The sequence below is a fragment of the Cervus canadensis genome, chromosome 33 (genome assembly GCF_019320065.1).
Source record: "Cervus canadensis isolate Bull #8, Minnesota chromosome 33, ASM1932006v1, whole genome shotgun sequence".
Lineage (NCBI taxonomy): Eukaryota > Metazoa > Chordata > Mammalia > Artiodactyla > Cervidae > Cervus > Cervus canadensis.
The window spans coordinates 2,825,192-2,842,456 of record NC_057418.1 but is presented as its reverse complement, the minus strand read 5'-3'; the positions used below and the strand labels follow the sequence as shown (position 1 = coordinate 2,842,456).

At 43.1% G+C, this 17,265-nt stretch overlaps 1 protein-coding gene across 5 annotated transcripts in view; it reads left to right on the top strand.

Annotated features, from left to right (window-relative positions):
• The first annotated feature begins 750 nt into the window (after positions 1-750).
• PTPRK (protein tyrosine phosphatase receptor type K) overlaps positions 751-17,265 on the top strand; it is a 604,468-nt gene continuing 587,953 nt past the window's right edge. For 3 of the 5 annotated variants that reach the window (XM_043457398.1, XM_043457397.1, XM_043457401.1), the window contains exon 1: positions 865-1,094. In XM_043457398.1, the coding sequence (XP_043313333.1) occupies positions 998-1,094 (97 nt within the window). In that variant the 5' untranslated portion in view covers positions 865-997. Of the gene's footprint in view, positions 1,095-17,265 lie in introns of all 5 variants that reach the window. The other 2 variants (XM_043457399.1, XM_043457400.1) reach the window with 2 other exon arrangements.

The following is a 17,265-nucleotide window of genomic DNA, read 5'->3' as shown; positions in this document are numbered from 1 at the left end:
GAAACCATTTCCCACTCCAGCAGACCCTGTGAAAGGCAAGGATAATAAGCCTTGCAGTTCTTAGGTTCTTCCAGAGGGAAGAAGTGGAAAGAGGCCGAAGGTTTCAGAAGTATAAGCAAAGTCAGTGAAGCAGAGAGTAAATCCAAATATTCGGCAAATGATAAACCAGAAAAAAAGACACCCCAGCTGTTCACATTGGAAAGTTACTGAACGTTTATTTTGGTTCAAGTTTTATTTTTATATGAGGAAGGAACGATAAGTTTTCTGCGGGGGTGGGGTGTCTTATTCCTTACGACATCAATAGGGAACAGAGTTTGCGATGCAGGTGGGTGTTTTCCTCTGGGCGCTTGCACACTCGTCCTTCTTTCGCCGGCCTCCGCTGCGCCGGGACCTTCGTCTTGGGGACGGAACCCCGAGATACCTCTGCGTGGGCGACGGGGTGTCTCTGCGCTCGCCCCCTGGGGCTCGGCCACACTGCTGACCCAACTCTCGCTTCTCAAACTGCAATTGCTGTAACAGGGCAGCCAACGGCGCGGGCCCCCTTTCCCGCCAGCTACCCGCGAGCGGCGGCGGGCGGCCGGGCTCGGGCGGCGAACAAAGGCGGCGCGGAGCGCGGGGCGCGCGGCCGGGCTTGGCGCGTGTCTCTCCGGCAGGAGGCGGCGGCGGCGCCGCGCCCGAGCCTGCATTCCTCCGAAGCGCCCGGAGCCCGCGGGGCGACGTCACCCCCGGCTCCGCCCCCGTCCCTCCCCGAGCAAAGTAACTCTTGGCGAACGGGAGCAGCCTCTGCCGAGCATGGAGAGCAGCCGCCGCGGCCGGCCGGCGGCGCGGGCGCCCCAGAGGTAGTAGGCTCCCGCCGAGCAGGAAAAAGTGCGGGCGCGCGGCTGTCCACTCCCCGCGCTCACCCCGCCAGGCCCGGCCGGCCCCTCAGCGGTGGATTTCGCTGCGAGCCTCCCGGCAGCTCTTTGCAGAGCGGCTTGAAACTTCTCCCAAAGTCGACATGGATGCGGCGGCCGCGGCGCTGCCCGCTTTTGTGGCGCTCTTGCTCCTCTCCCCCTGGCCGCTCCTGGGGTCGGCCCAAGGCCAGTTCTCCGCAGGTGAGTGGCCGAGGGGGCGTGCGGAGCCCCGATTGGTGCCCCCGACCTGGGGCTTGCCCGGGGAGGCATCGGGCTTCTCTCCAGGACCGGTGGGCAAAGGTTTGGGGGGAAGCTTTCGCGTCCCCCCGGGGGGCGGGGGGGGGAACGGGCAGACGGAGAGAGGTCCCCCGACTTTGTGCCAGGTGGGACGCGGGGCGCCCGAGTGGGCGCCGTGGCGCAGGTAACTTTCCTCGTTGCGCTCCATTGTTCCCGGCGGAGGCTCGCCCCGGGCGCAGGCGGGCCGGGCGCTGCGGGAGCGAGGGCGGCGGTGCTTTTCTTGGGAAACCCGGAGCCTCGGCGTCCGGCGCTGGCTGCATCGCGCGGGGGAAGAGAGAAAGAAAAAGTAGTTAACGACTCTGGGGGAAGGCTACTCTGTTGCTCCTGGTGCGGGCTTGTAGCTCTCCGCTGTTAGAACATATGAAAAAAAAAATGTTTTTTTCCCCCTCGGGAAGCCATTGTCAGAAAGGTGGAGACTCGAAGGGACCGACCTCGGCGCGCTTTGCCAGGTGCTTTTTGTCCCGGGAATAACCTCCCCTGACTATTGTCTAACTACTTCCCCGTCCCTCCCCCAGTCCTCTCGGTCTCTAGCGCCGGCTGCTCGTTGGGCTAGGGCGCCGCGCGGAGCAGGTTCCATGTGTGTGTTGGCAGAGCCTGGAGGATGTTTTGAAACACGATTCTGAGGATCCACACCGAGCGGTTCTGGGCAGCGAGGTCTGGGCGCCGGGTCGGGGAAGCCTGACCCGCGGGGCTGGGAGCCCGTTCCTCCCGCAGAGCCACCGCGAAGCTGGCGCAGCTCCTCCCGGAGCCGGCCTGCCTGCTGGGGGCTGTGAACGACTGCCGCCCGCCGCCAAGAGAACCCCAGGGGAGGCATGCAGTGAGGTCTCGCCAGTTAGCCCTTTGGGGTTCTAGTGGGTTCTAGTAAAACCACTTCGACAAGTGCGTGAAACCCCGTTTCGCCCAGTCTCGTCCTCCGTTCCCTGCCAGTTTTGTCATCCTTCCAGTCGGTGGCTTCTTTCGTTCTCTCCTCTGGGGGCTCTGAAGTTTCACCAGGTGGACGCTGGGGAGCAGGCTCCCGGGCGATCGTCTGCCTCCCGCCGGTCCAGACAACTTTTCTGGCCAGTCCGCCCTGCTCAGCTTGGCTGGCGAGCGTCTGGCTGCCTTGGTTCTCGGTGCAGATGGAGACGCAGAGGTGGCCGAGGGGAGCTGCAGAAGACGCGGGAAGCGGCAGCCGCGCTCCGGGCTGAGGCCATGGGACGCGGGGAACGGACGAACTTTGCACTGTCGGTTTCTCTCGTTGTTGTGGCTGCCTGGTTTCCTGGAAATAAACCCAGATTGTTGATTTCCGGAGTAATGTTTATTTCCCTTGCGTCCTCTTTCCCCCCTCCCGCCCCCTTTTAGAACTCTATAAAAGGAGTTGGACAACAGATTCAGATGGCAGCCTGTGATGTGTACTCAGGCAGATTATGAAATGCAGCGAGTACAGGGAAAGTTATGTATACAGGTGGTGTTTGCCGAGGACTACAGCTCTGTGCAATGAGTGAACCGATGGCTTAATTTTAATTCTTTCTGGAGTAAGCATTAGTGCAAGCGTCTCGACAGGTAGTGCTGGCTAGTATTGGAAGCGTGCTTGATGTAAGACGTTGTATGCAGGCAAGTTGGAAGTGGGTATTGATTTCTGCAGTGTTGTCAGTGCACGCAGAGCTTACCCTTGAAAAGGCGTGTAGTTAATTGAAAGTTGGAATTCTACCAGTTGCATGATGAAACGTACATGTATTCCAAATTTGCAACTAGTTTCAACAGCTGATGGATGTGTTTTTGTCAGTGAAGAAACTTTCCCATTTTCTCCTTTCATATGTTGTTTACTCTTTACTGACCAAATAAATATTAAATATCCTCCAGCAGAATGTATAGATGAGCTTTTCTGATCCCTGGAGTTCAGGTATCTCTAATGAACAGTTGTGTTCTTAGACGTCCAGTGCTAAGTAATTTAAATAAGCCTGGCTTTTCTTTATTGACAAAGCAAAACATTTGACTTTATATTTAAGTAAAAGAATGTGCAATCCTAGTAAATGCAATTCTGGCAGGATTATATCTCAAAATTTTGCCATTCAGGATTTGTCTATATGCCCAGAAAAGAATGCCTTTTAGTCCCAGAGTTCAGATTGTGGATCTGCCTTTCTCCATAAATTAAAAATTTGTTTTTAAAAAAATTTCTATTTTCTGCCTCTCCTAAGTCATTTGTTATTCCACTATCATCAGATTTTATGGCAATCAGATTTGTTGCAAAAACATAGAGTCAGAGATTGGAAATGTATTCTTTGTTGCCTTTTTCCCTTACATTCTACTTTAAATGATGAGCTTTTATTTCATTCAAGAAATTTAAATAAAAGTGCTTTGAAAGTATAAAACAAATACATGTTCAGAATTGTAAACTATCCTGTTAAATGTAGTTTAAAAATCACACTCTTTAGGCCAGTTTCCACTTTTAGATATTATCATATGGTTCCTAATGTAGTGATAAACTTCAAAAGCAAAATTTGAAAGACTACAGACCCTTAGATCTTTGATATAGCGTATGCTCAATCTGATCTGCTTTGTTTAGGCCACAGTTTTAGGAATATTTTCATCATTTGTGACTTTTTCCTTAGCTTTTGGAGTTAAGGTGTAAAAATGCTATGTGGTGACCCTCTTGAAAATCTAAACTTCTAGAGCTTCCTGTAAATCTCAACTTGTGTTCTTTCAGTTTGATCACTCTCTTAAAACAGCACCTTAAAATTGTCATATCTGTGTTATATCTGGGGAAATTGAGGCATGGAAGCCCAAAAAATATACTGAAGTTTATTCATTGAGTGTATAGGTGTTATTTCTTGATATCACAATGTAAGAACGTTTTTTGTATTAGGACTCAGATGGCTGACAAAACCAGTCACAGATGAGGTAACTGGAGACTCAGCTTTCTCATCTGCAAAATGGGGATAATGATACCTGTTCCGACCTTTCCACATGGTTTTTACGAGAATGGGGTAAAATAATTTATGTGAGCTGGCCCTGTACATTGTCAAGTTTCATGTAGCTATCTGGGGTGTAATCATCATATATTAAGGTAGCTAACTGCCTTGACTTCAATCTTTTCTTGCTCCCTCATTCTCTTTCGTAAGTTCAGGATTGTGTGTGTGTGTGTGTGTGTGTGTGTGTGTGTGTGTGTATGTGTGTGTTTCACTCGGCCAGTCATTCATTTTAATTGCTGTTGAACATAAAACATCCTAGATTGGCCAATCCTTAATTTTATCAGCACAGTGAGTGAAATTATCTTTTATTTATTTATTTTGAACTTACCTCCTGTAAATCCTTACTTGAGTTGAACCTGTAGAAGAGTCAGAATTAACATTCATAGCATTCCAACTATAGAAGAAATTTATTTTTAGTCAGTTTCTTTAACTGTCTGTTTACCTATTGGCTATTCAGCCTGTTCATCTCAGTGGGAGAAAAATGTGGCTTTTTAGATGCAGTCTTATCAGTGACCTAGAGAGGGACTGTTGTCTCTCTAGTGTGATGCGAGCCTGAAAATGCAACTCCAGAGCCTGCCTTGGGTATAGTCCTGGCATGTCACACTGGAAGTGTTTACTCACTTGATCCCTTAGAACCTTGCAACTAATCTAAGCAGAGCCACTTTCTCAGTGTCTCATTCCTTGCTGTTCCGTACGTGAGTTAAATTTCTCTTATACTTAATGTCTGTACTGGCAAGATACATTAGAGACAGCTTTTTAAAGGGTTGCCTCTCAGTTTTCTGGTTTTGATTGGCCAGAATCTCACGATCCCTCACTTATTAAAACTCCAGGTTCTAAACTATTAATAATATGTAACCATACATTTCTGGGACTGGTTTTTCTTTCACTAGTCTCCATATATCTGATTCTGTTGATTTTTCCTAGATTGCAAGATGTCATTTTGTGTCTGGCCAATCCAGACGGGAAGAGGCAGGTCTGGCTGCTCTTTGGGCTTTGGCATATGTGCTCCTGACAGCTCTTCTCTTTATGTTCATAAATATGAATTTGAAAAATAAATCAACCCCTCTGCCACTCTACCCCTCTCCCACGCTTCTTGCCCCTCCCCTCTAGTAACAACAAAGCCCACATGCACGTCTGCAAAATCACAGCCTTTTTGTTTTCACCACATGTCTTTTGGTGCTGATCCTGTTCTTAAAAACTGGAACTGTGACTCAACCATTACCCGGAGCAAACACCAGTCCTCCTACCTGATCTCATATTTCAGGCAGTGATGGTTAACTACCTGTTTTTATGGCCTTTAACAAACATTTAATTTATGTGATATGGCCCTGTATAGAGAAAGTAGGTTGTTGCCTTCTAATGCTTCTGAAGTGCTGTGTTCTAGGTCTGCTCAAGCTGGTGGTACAGTGTAAGTCATGCTAAATATGGATCTGCTTCTCTGAGGCATGGAAAATGCTGTCCTCCTCTGCCTGTGCGCTTCTTATTTCTCTTACTTGTTCTTCACCGAGGGCAGGAAGAGGAATACTGGAAGGCTGAGGGCAGGAAACATCAAGGGAGTTTACAGATTGTTCTTAAAGCAAGGAACACTGGGATCTTGTGTGCGCTTGTTGATCTTTTATTTAATTTTCTAAAGAAGGGGAAAAAAGCCCTATTTTTTAATTTGTTTACTGGAATCAGCCTTTGCCTTTGTCCAAACACATTCATTTCTTATTCTGTGGATGTGAAAACTTCCCCCTCTGTATTCCTCTCAGACTTTACCCTGTGATCATGTGTCTGTCTTGTGTCCGTTTATCAAATGGTATTTCTTTTTGCCTAAAGAGGTTGTAATTGCTTGTGAACCTTTTTTTTTTTTCTCCCCATCAAAACTCATGCTGTTTGTCATAGTTCTGAATAATGGTATTTTATCAATTCATGATATCTTAAATGAGTATTTGATATCAAAGTAAGTACATCAATCAGGCTAATTTTTATTTCAGTTGAAGTTAGAAATAAGCTTGTAAACCCATGAAATAATCTTTTAATGTTGCAGAGTATTTGTGCTTGTATGTCTCTCAAAGAGAGAGAGACTTTGCGTTCCTTTTTGTAAATGGGGATAGAAAACATTTGAGTACCATACTGCCTGTTATTTTGAGATAAGTGACATATATCTGGGCTATGGAAAACTTTAAAAGTTATGTTTGGACGTGTGATATCAATGAGAACTGTAGAGGTAGATAGTTTACAAAGTTCAAATTTCATCTTAGTGTAAATGTGTTTTTATGAAAAATGCTCTTAAACAAACATAGTTTCACATAAAAAGTTTTATTAGTTCCATGAAAATTCTGATGGGAGGGGTATGTTTATTTTTCTGTAAGTATTCTTATGGGGATTCTTTTGATTTGTTGTTAGTATTTTGGTAATAAAAACTGACCTTACATAATTAAAAAAGTTTTGTGAGGTTTTGCAGATCGTTGAGCTTCTGGGAAACACTGGGCTTGGGATGTAAGGATCACATTGATCCTATTGTGGAACATTGCCATTTCCCCACTTAACTCTGGTTGAATTTTCTGGCATGCTCTTCTGTATGTTGATAATCCATCAAAATTACACGTGGCTTATCGTGTCACTTGCAATTGTTTTAGGAGCAAATTAAGTGGTCTTGAATGAAATAACCCATGTTTCTACTTTATATGATCGTAGACAGAGCTCTGTTAATAAAAATGATGAACAGAGCAGTGCTGACTGAATCCTTTTATAGGTGTCATTCTAGGAGTTATTTTCAAAAGAACCCAGATAGAAATAAATCCAAATAAAATAGTGTTATAATTACTGTTTGCATTTATTTTGTTGAGAAAGGTGAAAGATGTAAATATGTACTTATGTATATATGTTCATGCACACACACACAGACACATATCTTAACAATGATAGAACATCATTGTCCAAAGGTTCAAGTGAGAAGGAAACCAAGGGTATCTACAGATGGGATCAAATTCCTATACTTATATTCTAGATAGAGTATATTTTAAAAGAGTTACTTGTTTTTATTTATTTCATTTATGGCTGCGCTGGGTCTTTGTTGCTATGCAAGGGCTTTCTCTAATTGTGGAGAATGGAGGCTTCTCTTTAGTTGGGGTTCATGGGTTTCTCATTGTGTGGCTCTTCTTTTTGTGGAGCACGTGGGCTCAGAAATTGCTGGCTCCTGGGCTCTATAGCAAAGGCCCAATAGTTGTGGTGCCTGGCCTTAGTTGCTCTGCAGCATGTGGGATCTTTTTGGAAACTGAAGTGAAAGTGAAAGTTGCTCAGTCTCTCAGACTATAGAGTCCATGAAATTCTCTAGGCCAGAATACTGGAGTGGGTAGCCTTTCCCTTCTCCGGGGGATGTTCCCAACCCGCAGATCGAACCCAGGTCTCCCACATCGCAGGTGGATTCTTTACCAGCTGAACCACAAGGGAAGGCCAAGAATACTGGAGTGGGAAGCCTATCCCTTCTCCAATGGATCCTCCTGGCCCAGGAGTCGAACCAGGGTCTCCCTGCATTGCAGGTGGATTCTTTACCAGCTAAGTTATGAGGGAAGCCCGGGTTCTTTCTGGACCAGAGATCAAACTGATGTCTCCTGCATTGGTAGGTGGATTCTTTACCACTGAACAACCTGGCGAGCCCTAGATTATGTAGAGAACTGTTTTTGTCTATTGCATAGATGAAGAAACTGAAATGGAAAATATAGGAACTATGTAATATAGAATAGACTGCCCTATACCATGCTTTAAAGGAGAAACTAAGAAACCTAACTCCAGATTGGTGTCTATTTATATAAACTCTTGCCGATGCAGCCTGCTCCTTAACCAGCTGCTTGCAGGCCGATTCTCCAAACCCAGTCCAGGGCAGCAGCTGATGAGCTGCAAAAATTCCCCTAATCCTTGTCGGGTGGTATGGTGACGTGGCAACTGCTTAAGTGGCAGACTGGCAACAGCTTCTTGATATGACTCGACTTAGGTCATTTGACAAATTGAAGAGTAGAGAGAGGAAGACTTTGTAACGTCCTCTCTGCCCATTTAAGGGATGATGGCTGATTGCTTCACGGCCATTGGATTTGTCAGTGGCAAGATGCCCTAGAATATTGCTACCTGAATTACAGTCCATGACCTGGCGGCATCAGCATCACCTGGGAACTCGCAATGATCTTGTGATCACAGAACAGAGCCCACGCCAGACCTACCGATTGAGAATCTGCATTTTAACAGAATCCCCAGGTGATCTGCTTGAACAGTTAGTTTTTGAGAATCCCTGCTCTAAGACAAAGAAAGCTCAGCTTGAAAAGATGTGCCACATGCACTTCACTGTAGAATTGTAAGAGTCCTGTGAAAGGATTAATTACAACATGAAATAAATTTCCCTGGAATTATATTTCTGATCAGTATTACTTAATTATAATTTATCACCCAGACACATCAAAACAGCAAAACTATTTAGGTTTTTTGTAAAGAATACTAAGACAATTTTGAAAGAAATATTCCATAAGAGAATAAAAATTAGACTAAATAGGTTTGATTATGAATGTATTATATAATATTTGAGGTAAACATATTATCTGAGGAACCAAGCATGATATATGCCAATCGTTTTTACATTGCACATTGACATGTTGATATAGAAGATAGTATTCCCTCTTTTTTTTTTTAAACCAGTGACTACAGTTTCTTGTTTTATATTTCTCTTTTTCTTCTAAGTGTAATTTAAGGATCTCTGTAATAAGGAGCTCATTTATAGGATAGTCAAATTTAATGAATAGGAGTTAGGTAGAATGCATTAACTATCACTGATATTCTTTTTACTATCTTTTGTGCTCATATTTAAGAACAGAGATTCTTGTCAGTTTTCTCCAGAGAAAAATTATGATGTAATAGACAGTGTATGCTATTCATGTCAAAACACAATTTTACTTGCATTTTATAGCTTGCTTTAGCATTCTTTGAGAAAATGAATTTTCCCAGAAGACCTAATTGCCTTCTTATTAATAAGCCTGTAAGTGTGTTTTGTTATCCATTTACTATTCTAAATGTGTCTACTTTTGCTGGCTGTTTGAACAGTGAAGTCTCTGATTAAATCACAACTGCTCTATTTGTTTTTGCCACTCACAAGTGACTTAGAAAATACTGGCATAATGACGTGGTTATGGCAGAAACTAATGGAAAACAAGATATCTAAATTAATGTTAACCCATGATAGTTGGTTGTATTGTGATATCAGGAGGTGGGGTTTGGCTCAGATTATAGCAGAATTCTTTACGTGTTTGGTACTGTAAGTGAAAGTTTGCTTAACTTTTATTGTTTTAAATACACAAAGTATAGTTGCCAGATTAATGAATAAACCACAAATCAGTGATTGCCACATCTATTTCACTTAGACACTAGTGTTCTATGGAAGAGGTTTAATTGTGGACGGATTAGGTTTAGAGTAGGGCTTGATGATGGAGAGAAACTCTGACAAGTACTCGCATGCATCTTGAAGAATTTTAGTCTGAAGTCTCTGATTTGTTACCTTTTCTAGTTGTACACCAAAGTCTAGAGCTTGCCGTTTATACTCATTCTACTTTTATTCTTGTCAGCAAAAGTTAGGTCCATTTATTCCCTCATTCACTGGAGAGGAGAGAGCAAAAAGCAGTTGCCAAAACAAAAATAGGAAGAAAGAAGGAAAAAAAACCAATAGGAACTTCCATCTACTGTGTGCCTGCAGCCTGCCGGGCCTTCTGGTCAGTATTTTACATAATTTAAAATCCTCACCATAATCCTTTAAGATTGGAGTCATCTCTGTTTTGCAAACTTCAGCCTAGAAAGATTAAGTATTAACTTGCCTAGGGTGACATTGTGAGAACTGGGAGAGCCAAGATTCATTATTGAATATATACACAGGTGTAACAGTAAGACTTTTTTTTTTTTTTTTTGTTACTTAGTGGCAGAAAATGCAACCTAGACTGCTTGCAACAAAAGGGGAATTTATTGTCTCTCCTGACATTTCAGGTGGAGCTTTACTTAGGAGTTCATATAATTCTACTGGGATATGATCCTTCTCTGTCTACTCAGTGTAGTTCTGGGGTGTTCTAGAACTTTGGTCTTAGGCTCCCTGCAGAGGTGAGGTGGCTTCAGCAGCTCCCAGATTCTGGTCCATTTGAAATGTGTGAACTATGTTCTGGGCCTCTGAAGGGGCTCTGAGGGTCACTGAAATGGGCTTCAGTCAATCTTATGTCCAGCTCCTGAGGGGAAGTATGTGGATCGGCTTAGTTTACTAGGATTCTGGGCTCAGCCCTAGATCCCCCAAGCAGGTCATGGGAGAAGACTGTGGATCGAACCATGAGTTGTCAACAGATCGAGGAATAGGTTCTGGAAAAGCAGCCAAACTGCAGAGTGGTTGCTTGAGATGGAATTAAACAAGCTGTGAGCAGAGAAGGCTGAGAGGGGTGCACCTGTATGTACCGTTTGTGATCCTTCTGAGCCGGGGGTGTGAGGAGGTGCTGGGGAAAAGACAGTGGGAGCTCCCTGATCTGGACTCCTAGGTGGTAACATCAGGGAGACATGGTGGCCTAAGCCTTAGCGTCTAAGGGGAAAAGATTGGACAGGAAGAGAAGATAGAGGCAATCTGTTTCTAGCAGATTTGTGTGTTGCAAATCAGCTAGCTGTTCATCATTTTGGGAGTGTTTCTTTTTGGTCTTTAAGCCCTATTTTAAAGCATGCATTTTATTATTTTCAGGATTGTATTCTCTTTGCCTTCAGTTCAGTTCAGTCGCTCAGTCGTGTCTTGACTCTTTGCAACCCCAAGAACCGCAGCACACCAGGCCTCCCTGTCCATCACCAACTCCCAGAGTCCACCCAAGCCCATGTCCATTGAGTCGGTGATGCCATCCAACCATCTCATCCTCTGTCGTCCCCTCCTCCTCCTGCCCTCAATCTTTCCCAGCATCAGGGTCTTTTCCAATGAGTTAACTCTTCACATGAGGTGGCCAAAGTATTGGAGTTTCAGCTTCAGCATCAGTCCTTCCAATGAACACCCAGGACTGATTTCCTTTAGGATTGATTGGTTGGATCTCCTTGCAGTCCAAGGGACTCTCAAGAGCCTTCTCCAACACCACAGTTTAAAAGCATCAATTCTTCGGCGCTCAGCCTTCCTCACAGTCCAACTCTCACATCCATACATGACTACTGGAAAAACCATAGCCTTGACTAGACAGACCTTTGTTGACAAAGTAATGTCTCTGTTTTTCAATATGCCATCTAGGTTGGTCATAACTTTCTTTCCAAGGAGTAAGTGTCTTTTAATTTCATGGCTGCAGTCACCATCTGCAGTAATTTTGGAGCCCAGAAAAATAAACTCAGCTACTGTTTCCACTGTTTCCCCATCTGTTTGCCATCCTTTTGCCTTAGTATTGAATAGATCCAACATTAAAATTTGGCAGAACTTGGAGTTAAGTTTTGAGTCAAGTAAAGCTGGCCCTGACTGAGGATCAGGGGCCCAAATGTGACTGTGCCAATTTAGACCAGCATGCCCTCCCTTCCCTGGCCAGGGCAGCTGGCCTGGTACTTAGGAGTGAAGGCGGTGCTTGTGGAGGAAGCGTATTGATTGCTGTGTGTTCAGCACGAGGTCTACCTTCACATTCCTTTATCTTATCTTAAAGAACTTAATGAATTGTTATTTTCTTCCCTGTCCGTCGGCTGCTTTCTTCATGACTCGTTTTTACCCCTGAGTATATCTTCATCAGGTGTGATAACCGTGACTCTTGTACGGTGAAGTAACACTTTGCCTAACAACCTGGTTGTTTGAAGCAGAGTGCTCTGTAGTCTTGACCCATTTTTGCCCCTTTATCTAAACTCACATTTAGGTACTTAGGAGGTAAATGAGGTGGAAGATTTAGCAGTGATCTGCTTCAGAAAGGACAGGATGCTTTGGGTTCTTTGGAGGTTTATGTACAGAAAATTTTAGTACACAGAGAACTGATTTCTGTAAGACTCTATTCCACTCTTAGCTCTGTCACTTTCTGGCTTTGAGGTTTGGAGTAATTCTTTTCAGTTTGACCTTAATTTTCTTATCAGTAAAATTGGAATATTACAATAAAGTGATTTTATTTGCTTCTCTAGTTACTCAGTAGGACACTTTTAAAGGTAAAATGAATAATATATGTGAAAGTACTTTTCTGATTAGAAAGTACCATAAATTTTTATGGGGGGGAATATAAACTTGGGTAATGAAGACATTATTGTTGTTGAAGGCATAGAATACATGGTGAAAATGGAAATGAAAATAATAATGAAATGAAAACTTTGTATATTTGCATATCTAAATTATTGGTTGCCATCTAAGTTGTTTGCATATCTAAGTTTTGGGAGAAAGTGGAATGGAAAAGAAGTCTGTGAGGTTCTTGTGAACAATGAGAAATTTTGTTATATATCATGAAATTTAGCTGCCAAATTCATTTTCACATATATGTATTTCATATATATGTACAAATTTTACTCTCTAATGCTCCAAAAGACATTTTTTCCCCACTAAATATGTTAATAAAGATTGTGTGTGTGTGTGTGTGCGTGCTCAGCTGTGTCCTACTCTTTGTGACCCCATGGGCTGTAGTCTGCCAGGCTGCTCTGTCCATGGAATTTTCCAGGCAAGAGTTACTGGAGTGGGTTACCATCTCCTCCGCCAGGGACTCTTCCCAACCCGTGGATCGAACATGCGTGTCTTGTGTCTCCTGGGTCTCCTGCATTGCAGGCGGATTGTTCACCCTGCACTATGATTACCCTAATAAAGATTATGTGATTATAAAATAGTTTTACTGATAATTTTCGAACATATGTTTTAAGGACTGTTCTCTTATATAGCAAGTTTGTGTATAGTTTTTCTTTTTGTATATTTTTTTATGAAAAGAGAAAAAATATTCTTGCTCTCTGAGCTGGCTGGCCTAATTGGTGAGAGCATGATTTTAAGGTTTGCATCAATGTATTTATTTAACCACTCCACAGTTCTTTGAGCGTCTACTATGTGTTCATGCCATGGCAGAGGCTGGGTACACCGCTGGGCACAGATATGACTGTTACGACAATTAAGGAGCAGTAGTCTTTGCATAGCTCCACATTTAGCAACTTACGAGTGAAGCCGTGTCTGTTTTGTGACTGACCTTGCCCCTGTGGCTTGGCAAGTCTCAAAGCCGAAGCCTGTCGCTTACAATTTGTGGGTCCACAATGCGGTGTCAGCAGTCTTTCCATATCCTTGACTATACACACAGAAGACCAGAAGGAAGCCTACCAAAGAAGAATTATACAAAGATATTCCACAATGATAGTAATATCCCACCGAGTGGAAATTCCCAGAAGTTGAGTAATTGGAAGTGTAAACAAGTTGGGTAGAGGAGGAAGCATGTTTATTTTTTGGAAGCTCACTTTTTTCCTTTTGGAAGCAGAGGGTTGGGAGATGTCCTCACAGAGGACGGCATATGGAAATATGCCCGCATAACCTCAGCATCGTGCGCAGAGGCTCTGGTTTTTGGCCACAGACTTGTATTGGCCACGACCTGCAGCTGCTTATCAACGGCCCTTGGTGCTGAGTCTAATCTGCCTCCTCTCTGCTGCTTCAGTGGAGCTTTTTGTCCTAAGTAGTGGGCAGCCACTCGGTAGGGGATCTGGAGAGGGAGCCAGGAATCGGGGTGGACCTTGACCATCACCCAGACTGCCCTGCCCCTGCATCCTGGAAGCAGAGCAAATGCTATTCCTGGCTCTTGGGTCAATCATTTTCAAGGGGAGCAACAGTTTTGTTATTTCAATATACCTATTGTCTACTAGAAAATGGAGATTCCAAAAATCTCTGTTAAATGAGGTACACAGCACTTGTAGTGAGTGAATTATGGAGAAAAGTAATTTTAGAGATGTGTAAACTCTTTTGACGCAAAGTCAAAATTGCCAAATTACAAAGACCCAAGCTTCAGAAATAGACACTTAGGAAACTGTTTTAGTCAAGTCACTAACATTTTATGCCCATTTCATATTTAAGCAAAGGATATTCATTGACTATATAGCATAATATTTAAGATCACCCACTTTGGAACCTGATTGCCTGAGTGTCAATACTGGTTCTAACACTTTCTTGATGGCCCAACCACATTCTTTCAGTTTCCCCGTCTGGTGGGATGATTCAAATACCTGTCTTGGATGTTTCTTTTGAGGAATACTAAGTTAAAGAGCTTAAAAGAATGCCTGGCATACTAAAAAAAAAAAAAAAAAAAATTTCACCTTAGCTTTGTCATCATCATCATCATTTTTTTTGGAGCAGAGAAATGTTATTGCAGGGCCAAGCAAGGGGAATGGGTGGCTTATACCCTAAAACCCCAAACTCCCTGATGCTTTTCAGGGAGAAGTTTTTGTAGGTGTAATTTGGGTGTGTGACTTTCTTTTGATTGGCTTGTAATGAGGTCAGAGGGCAGTGTTCCAGGAATTTTGTGCTCAGCCTTAAGTTGCCATCCTCCATCTTGATTTGGGCCTTAGTTGCAGCTCTTAGGACTTAATGAAGCACAAGTTCTTGATGTCTTGTCACAGAAAGAATTCAATCAGAGACAAAGTGATAGGTAAGAAGTGGTCTTATTTAAAGAGATACACACTCCACAGACAGAATGTGGTCTGTCTCAGAAGGCAAAGGGCTTTGGGAGAAGCACATTCCACAGAGAGAGTGTGTGGGCCAACTCAGAAGGCGAGAAGCCATCATCAGCATTATTACTGAACTGAATTAAACAATGTTTGCAGAATATCCTGACCTGTGCTGTTATCTTTTAAAATTTCTAACTGCATTATCTTTTACTTCAATATAAAACCAGCAGAGAGTAGATAATAGGATGCCTAAAATAGATCAGCGCATCTGCTGATTAACAAAGACCATAGCAAGCACTATAAAGAATATAATTCAGTGTTTATGAAAACAAGAGAAAAGATACATTGATTCCTAAGAATCAGAATCTTAGGATGAATGACAAAAACAAAAACCAAAACACTATGAAAGTGAGAGGGGAGTTGCGAGCTAGAGTGAATGTGTGAAAGGGATTCAGTTTTTGGTATAAAATACCTAAAACATTCTGTGGAAAATGCATTTAACATTTTTTAGGGAGCTTGGAAACAAACTGTGAAATAGTTTCTAAAGAGATGGGAATACCAGATCACCTTGCCTGCCTCCTGAGAAATCTGTATGCAGCTCAAGAAGCCAACAGTTAGAACAGGGCTTGAACAACAGACTGGTTCCAAATTGGGAAAGGAGTACGTCAAGGCTGTGTATTATCACCCTGTTTATTTAACTTACGTGCAAAGTACATCATGCGAAATGCTGAGCTGGATGAAGCACAAGCTGGAATCAAGACTGCCAGGAGAAATATCAAACCTCAGATATGTAGATGACACCACCCTTATGGCAGAAAGCAAAGAGGAACGAAAGAGCCTCTTGATGAAAATGAGAGAGTGAAAAAGCTGGCTTAAAACTCAACATTCAAAAAATGAAGAATATGGCATCTGGCTCATATTTCATGGCTAATAGATGGGGAAACAATGGAAACAGTCACAGACTTTATTTTTCTGGGCTCCAAAATCACTGCAGATGGTGACTGCACCCATGAAATTAAAAGGCACTTGCTCCTTGGAAGAAAAGCTATGACCAACCTAGCAGCATATTAAAAAGCAGAGACATTACTTTGCCAACAAAGGACTGTCTAGTCAAAGCTATGGTTTTCCAGTAGTCATGTATGGATGTGAGAGTTGAACTATAAAGAAAGCTGAGTGCTGAAGAACTGATGGTTTTGAACTGTGGTATTGGAAAAGACTCTTGAGAGTCCCTTGGACTGCAAGGAGATCCAACCAGTCAATCCTAAAAGAATTCAGTCCTGGGTGTTCATTGGAAGGACTGATGCTGAAGCTGAAACTCCAATTCTTTGGCCACCTGATACAAAGAACTGACTCACTGGAAAAGACCCTGATGCTGGGAAAGATTGAAGGCAGGAGGAGAAGGGGATGACAGAGGACAGGATGGTTGGATGGCATCACAGACTGAATGGACATGAATTTGAGCAAGCTCCAGGAGTTGGTGATGGACAGGGAAGCCTGGCGTGCTGCAGTCCATGGGGTTTCAAAGAGTCAGACCTGACTGGGTGACTGAACTGACTGAGGGAACTTGCAGGAGTTGGGGAATTTGGGAGCATTTTTTGGTGAAACAGCTTAACTCCTAGAGAGATTCAATCTCAGTTAAGATATGAAAACTCTAATTTGAGAATGAGGCTAAAGTGAGAATTGACGAGAAAGTTGGAGAGTGTGATCTATACCCTCAATAAGTGTCCAATCCAGTGAGACTTGGTGATGTTTTGTCTTGGAGCAGCACTCAGATATGGAAATAAGATCATTAGCACTAAAGAGAGCTAGGGAGGCCCCTTGACTCCTAAAGAATGTTTTCTGCCTAAAGGATATAGAAAAGGCAATCTGTACTGCTTCATTTGCATTTGATGCATGTTAAGTAAATGCATTACTGCCACTTAGAATAGTCATTTACCTATGGATTTTAGATAGCATTTTTTGTTTTCTTTTTGTTGATGTTTAGTTCTCCTTTGCCTAAGTAGTTTAAAATCTATTTAAACCCCTAGGCTTTTTCAAGCCCTTGTCCGCAGGGTTAAGGCCTTTTAGAGTCCTGTTGTACAGAGTATGGGGATCCTTGAAATTTTCTCAACTGTTAGCTCATTTGCAGAATTGCCCTTTGGCTGGTCAGTGCAGAGGAAAGCCTTCTAAACTTGAGCAGGGATTTCACATCCAGTTTAAGCTTTGGATCTCGTTCTCTTTCACCTTATTCTAGCTTTAATTGAAAGAAACTTCCCTTTTCCATGGGTTATACCTGTGAAAATATTTGTTCTACAGATATAATTAAACATTCTTCTCAACTCTCAGAGAAGCTGTTTGTACTGCAGGGTTGAATCTTGCAGAAATAAGTGTTCATGTAGATATAATAATAATGCACTTTTTTTGTCCTGACTGGGTGCTTCTGCTGACGTGGGTCTTTGTGATTCTGGCGGCAGCAGGTATCTTCATAAGCTCCTCTCCATTTACAAAATAAGTTTTTTGAGATGTTGTCATTTTGCTGCACT